Below are 11,802 nucleotides of genomic sequence, written 5' to 3'. Positions count from 1 at the left end.
TTGGGGTGTGGAAGATTCGCTACGTGTTTTTATTTCAGTTGTATGCTAAAATATCACAGTTACGTAAGTCTCTATTTAGTATTATTAAGTCTTTCGGTCTTTTAGAACATGTTTCAGTAACAAGATTGTAATTTCTTCGACACATGTGGCGTCAATATAGAAATAATGTGGTGGTTTCAAAACGTAACCACTACGCAAACAGGGTAGTTATGCTTACCATATCCAACAAAATGTTCCATTTTTGTGTCAGCTTATTCATCATGGCTACAAGGAAGAGATGGTTGGTGATAATCACAAAGTGTTTTTGACAACTTTTTCACAAGTTTGAATCTGATGATCTCTAAGAGAGCAAAATATCTACGCATGTGGTACAGTTAGACATGGGCGTATCGGTTTACCACACGACGAAAGAAGAGACCGCGACTTGAAACGTGGTGACAGTGATAGCCATACGTCATATGCTAGAGTGACCTGGCTCAAGTGGAAGGATAGAAGGTCCATTCTTTTCCTTTCTAATTACCACGCAACACATGTGAAGTGGCACTTTGCCTTAATGAAACCAGAAATTGTTTCCTTTTGTATCATTCGCAATAAGTCTGAAGACATTGTGTTCTGCAGTATTGCATAGTGGTTTTACCATGAAACCACCCATTTTCTGTGTAAAAAATGGAAGTTTTTAAAATTTTTAAAATTTGAGGCACTTCCCTCAGACAAATAAAAGACTTAAATTCGATTTCACTGTGGTCACACAAATTTGGATTAAGGTTAAATCCAAAGAAATCGCAAGCAATCGTAATGGGACATAATCGTCTACGAAGTACTATACCACATATAACATTGAATGGGATTATTGTTAAATACAGCGAAACAGTTAAAAATCTTGGCATTTTTATGGATAGCGATCTAAATTGGAACACCCAAGTAACACACACTTGCAAAAAAAATATTTTCTCAACTTCACTCTTTGTTTCATATGAAAGAATTTCTACCACTTAGTCTAAAAAAGAATCTTATTCAGACGCTTGTAATGCCCCATTTTGATTATTGCGATTCCTTACTAACTAATGTAAGTTCACTCTTAGCTGAGAGACTACAACGTGTTCATAATGTGTGCATACGATTCATCTGCAATACTCGTAAATTTGACCATATAACACCTTCCCTCCAGTTACTTTCATGGGTGCGTCTGAAGGAACGAAGGACAATACATTCACTGTCTCTTCTATTTAGGATCATGCATACTTCTACTCCGAATTATCTCTTATCGCGCTTTCAATTTCTTACAACTCTTCGAAACCGACATCAAGCACTTCTTTCTATCCCTCATCATAGAACGTCTCTATACTCATCCTCCTACACTGTAGAAATACCTCGTCTCTGGAATTCGCTACCTAATGATGTCAGGGACTGCCGGACTTTATCACAATTCAAAATTAAATTGGAAAATTTTGTCTTGTTTAATGCTTTTTAGATATTGCTAGAAGTGTTGATTTGTGTTTTTTTTACTCCAGATTAAAATCGCAAGTTTCTTGTTTATGTTAGTTAATTAGGATACAATTAATTATACTTAATCACTCATTTAAAGTTTGTGTGACTGCAACCTGTGTATATTTTTGTGTGACTTTACTTCGTTTATAGTGTTTTTTTTTTTCCTTTTTATTTCTGTTATTGTATTTGTATTCCTGGTGTTGTGGACGAGAAGGCCTGATGGCCTTAACTACACCAGAATAAATAAATAAATAAATAAATAAATAAATAAATAAATAAATAAATAAATAAATAAATAAATAAATAAATAAATAAATAAATAAATAAATAATTTCATTGCAAACACAATTTTTTATTTCCTTCCCAAATGCGTGCATCAAAGGGTTAAAGAACCCGCAGGTTCATTGCCGCCCTCACATAAGCCCTATCCTGTGCAAGATTAATCCAGTCTCTATCATCATATCCTACATCCCTCAAATCCATTTTAATATTATCCTCCCATCTACGTCTCGACCTCCCCAAAGGTAGAAATAATAATAATAATAATAATAATAATAATAATAATAATAATAATAATAATAATTAATAATACACAAAATTCAAAATACCGATAATGTAAATTGTAAACAATTTTAATGATACCCCTCCCCCTTGGCAAAATTCCGCGTACGCCAATGGTTTGAATTATAAGCTCTTACAATTTTCATTTAGTCACTATTACGACATCTTTCGGGGAATTATACATATGTCAGAAGAGCGAAGTCAACGTGGTTTCCTTACGCAAATCATGGAACAAAACTAAAGATGTGCAAAAGTAATTTGCACTATTTAATATTATCTGTATCGTCCTTGGACTCGGCAGTAGAGACGGCAACATCGTCAAGACTGTCATATGTGAACAAGGATTAGCAGTTTTAATTATGAAGATGTCACTCGCAGTTCTCAAGAGATGCGTGAAGCAAAAGCAGTTATCGAGGTAAGTGGAACATTTCAAATTTTTCTATTTGAGTGCGTCAGTTTTCTAGATGGTTCATATGACAAAATGAACGGCTTTTATAACAAAGAAAATTGTCTGTTTAATATTTATGACGATTATGCAAATAATACATTTTCTATTACATACACTTCGTACAAAATTAATATAATGTTGCACACATTGATGATGAAGAAGAAGAAGAAGAAGAAGAAGAAGAAGATGATGATGATGATGATGATGATGATGAGCATGTTCTTAAAGAATAATTTGTTGCATTATAACTTTGTTTACAGGTAAAAAACTGTGACTTTATTGGAATTTAATATGAAATAGTGAAAATAAAGAACATGAACGATATTGAAATCAACAGAGGAGAACCAAGAAAATGGCATCAATATTTGGCCGCAAGTCTAGGTAAGGAATGGTAACTTGATGAGTTGAGTGAAAGGCTGAAAGCTGTGATATATGGAATGGAAAGTAAATTTTACAAACAAATATTTCCAGAGAGCAGTTTGAGATATTGGAATTGATTGTAAAGATATTAAGTAACAGGTCGGGTCAATAATAATAATAATAATAATAATAATAATAATAATAATAATAATAATAATAATAATAGTAATAATAATAATAATAATAATAATAATAATAATAATAATAATAATAATAATAATAATAATAATAAGCCCATGCTGTGGAAGATACTTTGATTCGTATATAAAAAATAGTGTTACCTGACGAGATTACAAGTGTTGTGTTATTATTCTCATAACAAGAGAAGCACGGTACAACCACAGATATAGCCTCTATATCTGTGGGTACAACGAAGTAAGGGGTTTCGTAGTTATAAGATCATGAAGAGAATTATATTATTATTATTATTATTATTATTATTATTACTTACTTACTGGCTTTTAAGGAACCCGGAGGTTCATTGCCGCCCTCACATAAGCCCGCCATTGGTCCCTATCCTGAGCAAGATTAATCCAGTCTCTACCATCATATCCCGCCTCCCTCAAATCCATTTTAATATTATCTTCCCATCTACGTCTCGGCCTCCCCAAAGGTCTTTTTCCCTCCGGCCTCCCAACTAACACTCTATATGCATTTCTGGATTCCCCCATACGTGCTACATGTCCTGCCCATCTCAAACGTCTGGATTTAATGTTCCTAATTATGTCAGGTGAAGTATACAATGCGTGCAGCTCTGCGTTGTGTAACTTTCTCCATTCTCCTGTAACTTCATCCCTCTTAGCCCCAAATATTTTCCTAAGAACCTTATTCTCAAACACCCTTAATCTCTGTTCCTCTCTCAAAGTGAGAGTCCAAGTTTCACAACCATAAAGAACAACCGGTAATATAACTGTTTTATAAATTCTAACTTTCAGATTTTTTGACACAAGATAGCTGACAAAAACTTCGCAACCGAATAATAACAGGCATTTCCCATATTTATTCTGCGTTTAATTTCCTCCCGAGTGTCATTTAGATTTGTTACTGTTGCTCCAAGATATCGTCGGTTTCTTGGTAAAAGTGACCAAGTCACATTCCAAGGCTTCCAAGCATTATGAAAATGTAAGACATAATTATATATTAAAAACTAATAATATAGCACATTTACCTTCAAAATAACGTGTTACTAACATCTAAAGACGTACAGTTATCTTCGGATGGATCATTAAACCTTTAAATGCCTTCTTCCAACAATTTTGCATTTTGGACTTGGTCACTTTTACCAACAAACCGACGATATTTGAAATTTTCCACCTCTTATTATTATTATTATTATTATTATTATTATTATTATTATTATTATTATTATTAATCTTGATTGAAAATTATTATTCCATTTAATCACTATCTGAGATAATTTGTAGGCAGTAAATATTTTAATGTAGTAATAACACTGATGCATTTTGATAAAATGTGAATACAGTATTTGGGTCGCCTAGAATCAACCTGAACTTCATCCAAATATCTGATTTTTCAGGAAAGATGATAAATTTATAATTCTATTTTGTCTGAAAGTTATTGCAATAAACAAAATAGGTCTACATCTACATTCAATGTAAAGCTTAAGCTTTAAAAGTGTACTTAACGTGGAAAAACTCCGATTTCTTTGTATTGAAAAATCTTAAGCGATTTTTGTTAGGAGAAAGTTCACTTTGCCACCAAGTTATGGATAAAGTGCAGTTTGATTCCAATATGTAATTTCATTATTATTATTATTATTATTATTATTATTATTATTATTTTTATTATTATTTAGGTGGTACGTGCCAGAAGGGTGTACCTTGGCTTTAAATAAGAGAAAATATGTAATAATCTATTATAAAAAATAAGATCTCACAAAATAAATTCTTTAGTAATGTTATATCAAAAAATGTTATTAAAACTGCATTCACTGCAACACATTAATACATTTCAAAAATAAATATTAATTACTCTAGAAAAATTACATTTAGAAGGCTAAGGAAAACATCCAATATTTATAACATCTTGAAATTGAATGCCTGAATGGAATAAAGATCCGTCCCATTTCCAGTAAATTTTCAAATCTTTGACACTTCTAATAATTCCTCTTTATAAATATACAGAGTGTCCGTAAAGTCTGAAATCTCTGTGTACCTTGAAATTGTGGCTTTCTGTTAACGTACCTACAGTAACGTACATATTATGCAAATCTAGCTTTCAGGTAAAGCTTCCTGTGAAGGAGACTGGAATAATTTCAAGGGAAAAATTTAAAATTATTCAAGTCTGTTTCACAGGGAGCTTTAGGCCTATCTGGAAGCTAGAAATGAGCGTGTGCGGAGTTTGAGCTGCTTTGACTCGCAGTGCTGTACGAAGGGAAGCTATGCGGTTATGATAATTATGATCGCCGTGCACTTAACTTGTATTCAAAGTGATCAAATGCAGGGCACTTTCTCTCTGTTGATTCTTCAATGCATTTTGCAATAATCTATACTAATAATAAATCTGTAGCCGAAATTTTTCTGGTAATTTTCGATTTTCCAAAAATAATTGGTCCTAACATATATAATTAACCACCCTGAAACCGAAAATCGCTTTTTTGAAATTTTTGTTTGTATGTATGTATGTCTGTCTGTCTGTCTGTATGTTTGTTACCTTTTCACGCAATAATGGCTGAACGGATTTCGATGAAAATTGGAATATAAATTATGTTCGTTGTAACTTAGATTTTAGGCTATATGGCATTCAAAATACATTATTCAAAAAGGGGGGTTATGAGGGGGCTTGAATTAAATAAATCGAAATATCTCACTTATTATTGATTTTTGTGAAAAATGTTATATACCAAAAGTTTCTTTAAAAATAATTTGCGATAAGTTTTATTCCTTGAAAAATTTTGATAGGACTGATATTTAATGAGATAAATGAGTTTTAAAATTAAAATAACTGCCATCTAAGGCCGTATAATGAAATAAAAAACAAATGACTTCGTCTATAAGGGGCCTTGGACAGCAATAATCGAAAGCTATGAAAGACAGCCTCCAGAGAATGTTTCTGTGTTTGTATGAAGTAATATCGGAAGCTAAATTAACCGATTTGTATAATTAATTATTAGTTCACCATTGGAAAGTGTAGTTTCTCTAGATGGACATAATGCTATAATGTTATTACAGTAACTTCTGATATAATATAACATAATATAATATAATATAATATAATATAATATAATATAATATAATATAATATAATATAATATAATATAATATATGTAATGTAATATTATATAAGTTATTTGAAGGGTTCAGAACCATAGTGGGCCAAACGCCATTTACTGAATACGTAGAAAACAAGAGTTAAAATTAAGTTATTACCATAATTCAATGGAAACCTATAACAAGTAAAATAAAGTATACACATTAAATCTAAATGATGTCAATGTTCATTAAACTATGGTTGCCCTAATAAAAATTAGAAACATGTTAAAGGAATTGTCATTGCACCAATGAGTGGTCTCTGGACCAAAATGATCGCATTTTAATTACTTGGATGCAATTTAAATTAAGTAACATATTAAACGATTTATCCTTCTATCAAACACGAATGTTCCCTGGATCAAACGTCCTATTTTAATTATGTAATTACTTTATATTTATTTCTAACGGGTGCAGCGGAGCGCACGGGTACGGCTAGTTAATAATAAAGTCGACAATAAGTCGGAACATCCGAGCTTTAGTTACCATCAATTCCGCCAACTGTAGATAACAGCGCGGTTGATATAGCGTCGTTAAACCAAGTGAATTGTGACGTATTGCAGCCGCCATCGGAGCCATGTGTGCCGGAACCCTGGAGGGCTGGACTTCACCTGCTCTCCCATATTTGCAAGGGAATTACACTGAAGGTGACGTCATCTCTGACGATGAGGCGTCGTGGATAGGATCTTTGGCGCCGCTGGGGGCCCTGGTCGGTGCCCTGCCAGCTGGTTTTCTAGCTGACATGTTTGGACGTAGAAGAGTCTTGCTGATGCTCACCGTGCCGTTCGCAGTGGGCTGGGTGATCACTGTCTTAGCGGACAGATCAGTAAGTATAATGCCTTTAACACGGATCCTGTGAAATTTCTAGTTAAAATGCGAACCCACAAGGAAAGAAAAAACATATATATTAAATTTTGTTTTCTTTCATATTTGAACAATAATTTATTATTTTACATATTTATTTATTTACTTATTTAATATTTCCTATTACGTGAAGCACTGAGCTGTAGATTTCGATAGAAATTTAAATTAAAATCGATATAATGTAGGCCTACCTATTATTGGTCAAAATGGCTTCATCACCATACAATAATTTAAAGGAGTTGTAGTACCGGTATGAAAAATTTAAAATGCAAGAAATATTTAACAGTTTAACTAATAAATTGTAACACGTTCATTAGAAAATTATGAATGATAAAGCGTAGACTTTTTGCTCCAGGATAAATACTCGTATATTTTCCGTGCACACATGAAATCTTGTAAATAATTCCGAGTTTTTCGACAAAAAAGTTTATGTTATCTGTTATGCCATCTTACGGCAAAATTTGTAAATGCAAGAGAAGTAAATACGACATAAATATAACAAATTGATACAAAATGAATTAAGTTCTAAAAATGTTGGATATTTGAGAATTATTGAATATTGTTCCCGGGCTCCGGATAGACATGTAGGATATGTCCGGCAAAGCACGACAAATCTGTCCCCCTGTCGACAAATAAGTACAATTAAATTCTTAGTAGAAAATCTCTTTCTTAATTCGTTGATTGAAACCTCCACTAGAGAGATACTTATGTTCCGACTCCGGAACTATGGGTTCAATGAATGAATGAATCAGTACATATAGCTCGGTTTTTCTTTCCAAAGTTTAGCGACATGAATAAAAAAGCCGCATAATCGAGACTGCTGCACAATGTCAAAGACATGCGAAAGTGGCTGCCTAGGAGTGGTGAAGATAATAAATAAATAAATAAATAAATTAATAAATAAATAAATAAATAAATAAATAAGTAAATACGTAAATACGTAAATAAGTAAATAAATTAAGTAAGTAAATAAATAAATAATTAAAAATAGATAGATGGATGGATAGATAGATAGATAGATAGATAGATAGATAGATAGATAGATAGATAGATAGATAGATAGATAGATAGATAGATAGATGGATGGATGGATGGATGGATGGATGGATGGATGGATGGATGGATGGATGGATGGATGGATGGATGGATGGATGGATGGATGGATGGATGGATGGATGGATGGATGGATGGATGGATGGATGGATGGATGGATGGATGGATGGATGGATGGATAGATAGATAGATAGATAGATAGATAGATAGATAGATAGATAGATAGATAGATAGATAGATAGATAGATAGATAGATAGATAGATAGATAGATAGATAGATAGATAGATAGATAGATAGATAGATAGATAGATAGATAGATAGATAGATAGATAGATAGATAGATAGATAGATAAAAGAATGGATACGTAAATAAATAAGATAATTGATATAGAGAGTGAATAGTATGTATGTATGTATTTATTTACACTGCAAGTGGGCAAGCACCCGATGGCAGTGGTATATACAATATTAACAATACACAATAAAATGATAACCAATACACAATAAAATTTACAATACACAATACAATTTTACAACACATATACAATTTTACACACAATACAATAAGAATACACAATACAATTTAACACAATAATAATAAAACATAAAATAAAATACCTAATTTTACAATACAACCTACATAATTATGTATAGGTCCTACATAAGTTTCAATAGTCTTTCACTTTACTCTCATCTCATTCCCTGTAGTGGCACTATGACGCATTTCACTGACACTTTAGCACACATTTCACTGACACTCTGTAACACATTTCACTGACACTATAGAACACATTTCATTGACGCTATAAATTATCACTGATCGGAACTGTTCACTGCACTGTAAAACCATAACTTCACTGACTCACCTCGCTTCACTGATACAACAGTTCAAATAAGTCAAATAATTACATCCTTATGCATACTTATAAACAGAACTACATTTAAACTAAACATTTCTAGTCTAAGGCCCTCTTACACGCTAGTTTTAAATAATTTACAATTCAAAACCAAGGAAGTAACTCGTCAGCCTAGATAAACACATGTCACCTTAAAAAATTAAATGTTGAATGTCACCTTAATTTTAATTTTCACTTTATATACAACTTTTTAAATTATTCTTGAATCTCCTTAAGGAAGGACAGCCCTCAAAGACCGCTGCAGGTAGGTCATTCCAATCATTTATAGTTCTATTTAAAAAATGAGAATTTACCTACATCCGTTTTCTGTTTCCTACATTTGATTTTAAAATCATGATACCTATTTATACATAACATTGGTACTGGAATGATTGCTTTGTTTGACGCCAGGTGTGTCTTCTGTACACGGCGAGAATAATAATCGGACTGGCAACAGGAGCCTCCACTGTAGTCATCCCTGTATACAACGAAGAAATATCTGAGACGAATGTCAGAGGAGAACTGGGATCATACCTCGACATATCCCTGACTTTGGGCATTCTTTACGTTTATGCAATTGGCGCCTTCGTCCCCTACATCTGGCTCTGCATTGCCTGTGGCGTCATACCCATCTTGTACGGTGCTACCTTCTTCTGGATGCCGGAGTCACCGATGTACCTCTTATCCAAAGGGAAATCGGCAGAAGCCGAGAAATCCCTACGATGGCTTCGTAATACTCAGATGTTGGACAGTCCTACAAATCCTACAATCGACGCAGAGCTTCAAGACATGTGGAGCTTAGTAAAGAAGGAGGACTGCGACAACTGCTACGTGCAGGAGTCCAGCAGGTGGGCTGCGTTCAAGCAACTGATCAGCAACGTATCCTACAAGTCTCCGACCTTCAAGACGGTCACGGTCGTGGTTGGGTTGATGCTGCTCCAGCAGCTGAGCGGGATAAACGCCGTGATATTCTACACCGTGGACATCTTCCAGGACGCCGGCAGCTCCTTGTCGCCCTACTACTGCACACTCATTCTCGGAGTAGTGCAGGTGGCCTTCACGTACATCGCAGCACTGCTGGTAGACAGGCTAGGAAGACGCGTATTGCTTCTGTTCTCTAATACCGTGATGGCCATATCCTTGCTAGTACTGGCAGTATTTTTCTTCTACAAAGAAGCCGGTTTCGATATGCATTCGTGGACCTGGATTCCTTTGGCTGCTCTCAATCTATATATCGTATCATTCTCTTTAGGTATCGGGCCAATCCCATGGATAATGATGGTGGAGTTGGCCACCATAGAGACGAAAGGATGGGTGAGTTCTCTAGGAGTTTCGGTAAACTGGGCCATGGTGTTTGTGATGACCAAGTTATTCGTGGTAATGTCGAATAACCTCGGCCAAGCCGCGACGTATGGAATTCTCTGTTTGGTCTGTGTTTTTGGATCTTTCTTCGTTGTCTTTTGTGTGCCAGAGACTAAAGGTAAAACAAGGGAGGAGATACAGAATGAACTAGCGGGAAAGGAACGTAAGGGGACAGAAGAGCCGGTTTTGAAATAAAGAATTAGAGGATTACACAGTGATTGATATAATCCTCAATATCGTCTTCACGTAAGTCTCATATGAAGCATCTGTCATGAAAATGGGAAAATGTGGTCTGACATGAATTCCTTTCAAGAGATCAGTTATAAATGAAAGGACATGTTTAGGCCTATGTATAAATATCATAGAGCAATAGTTTCCAAACTTTTTGGAGACGTGACCCACTTTTGGGCGAGATTTCAGTTTGCGATCCCACTACCGTACCGGTTCTTGACTCTATTCCAAAAATACAAATCCCTGTAAAATAGTAAACAATTATAATTTTACTCAAAACCAGTGGACACTATCCGAAGTGCGATTTTAAACAACAGCTTTTTTAGTTTTCCGAAAGAAACTGAAAACAATCACAACAGCCACAGATGGGTACTGGATGAAATTTTGGAACTAGATTTTTTTTTCAGAGCATTGATCAGTTTTGCATGAAAAGAAAGTTTGAAAAAGATGCTCTTAAATTTGTGATAACATTTGCAACCTCGCAATCGTGCAAATTAAGTTTCTCGACTATGACTGCCATCAAAAGAAAAGCGAGAAGTCTCGAACGTGAAAATGTTATCACTATGTTAATCGATTACTTAGTCCATATATGAGAGGCTACGTTCTGAAAACGGGCAAACTTATCACATTATTATTTGTTACTTTCTAACTGCTGAATTTTTTTTTTTGTTCGATGTTGTTTGTTCCTAAATGCAAAATAAGCAAATTAAATGTATGTTAATAAGGAGTTTTTGTTTTATTTTGGAAATTCACTCGCTACCCTCTTCAACTCTTTACACGACCCCCACTTTTGGAACCACTGTCTTAGAGGAGCAGGACAGTATATTCACTTCTTTACAAAGACATGACTCTTCGCTTGTTTTTTTCCTACTCTTCATTTACTTTACAGCGGTGTATATCACTCAACCCTGGGCCATAAGCTTGAAACGGTGGAACTAGTATGGCCGTCAAATTACCCATAGTTCATCTCTTTTTCCGGTGTGTTTATCAGCTGTTTTGTTCATATTATTTCGATTACAAATTGTTTCGTGTTATTGTGAATATTTCAAAAGCGTATACAAGTTCAGCAGGAGTTATCTTTTTTATTAATAAGCTAATATTCTGTTTGGCTCAACTGTAGAATATGTCCGTTGATATGTCCCCCTATGCTGTAACATATGAAGGATGCTAACATCCTTCTTGATAAGAGAAAGAATGTGGAAATGAAGT

At 34.2% G+C, this 11,802-nt stretch overlaps 1 protein-coding gene across 1 annotated transcript; it reads left to right on the top strand.

The window, feature by feature from the left end:
- The first annotated feature begins 2,332 nt into the window (after window positions 1-2,332).
- LOC138712491 (facilitated trehalose transporter Tret1-like) lies at window positions 2,333-11,320 on the top strand. Its single transcript, XM_069844368.1, has 4 exons — window positions 2,333-2,464; window positions 2,758-2,878; window positions 6,750-7,012; window positions 9,412-11,320. Exons 2-4 carry the CDS (start codon window positions 2,812-2,814, stop codon window positions 10,555-10,557), a joined length of 1,476 nt encoding a protein of 491 aa, XP_069700469.1. The 5' UTR covers window positions 2,333-2,464; window positions 2,758-2,811; the 3' UTR covers window positions 10,558-11,320.
- Window positions 11,321-11,802: the final 482 nt, after the last annotated feature.

Source organism: Periplaneta americana, chromosome 13, assembly GCF_040183065.1.
Source record: "Periplaneta americana isolate PAMFEO1 chromosome 13, P.americana_PAMFEO1_priV1, whole genome shotgun sequence".
NCBI lineage: Eukaryota > Metazoa > Arthropoda > Insecta > Blattodea > Blattidae > Periplaneta > Periplaneta americana.
Note: the sequence above shows the minus strand (reverse complement) of the source record. Positions and strands in the feature narration are given on the sequence as shown.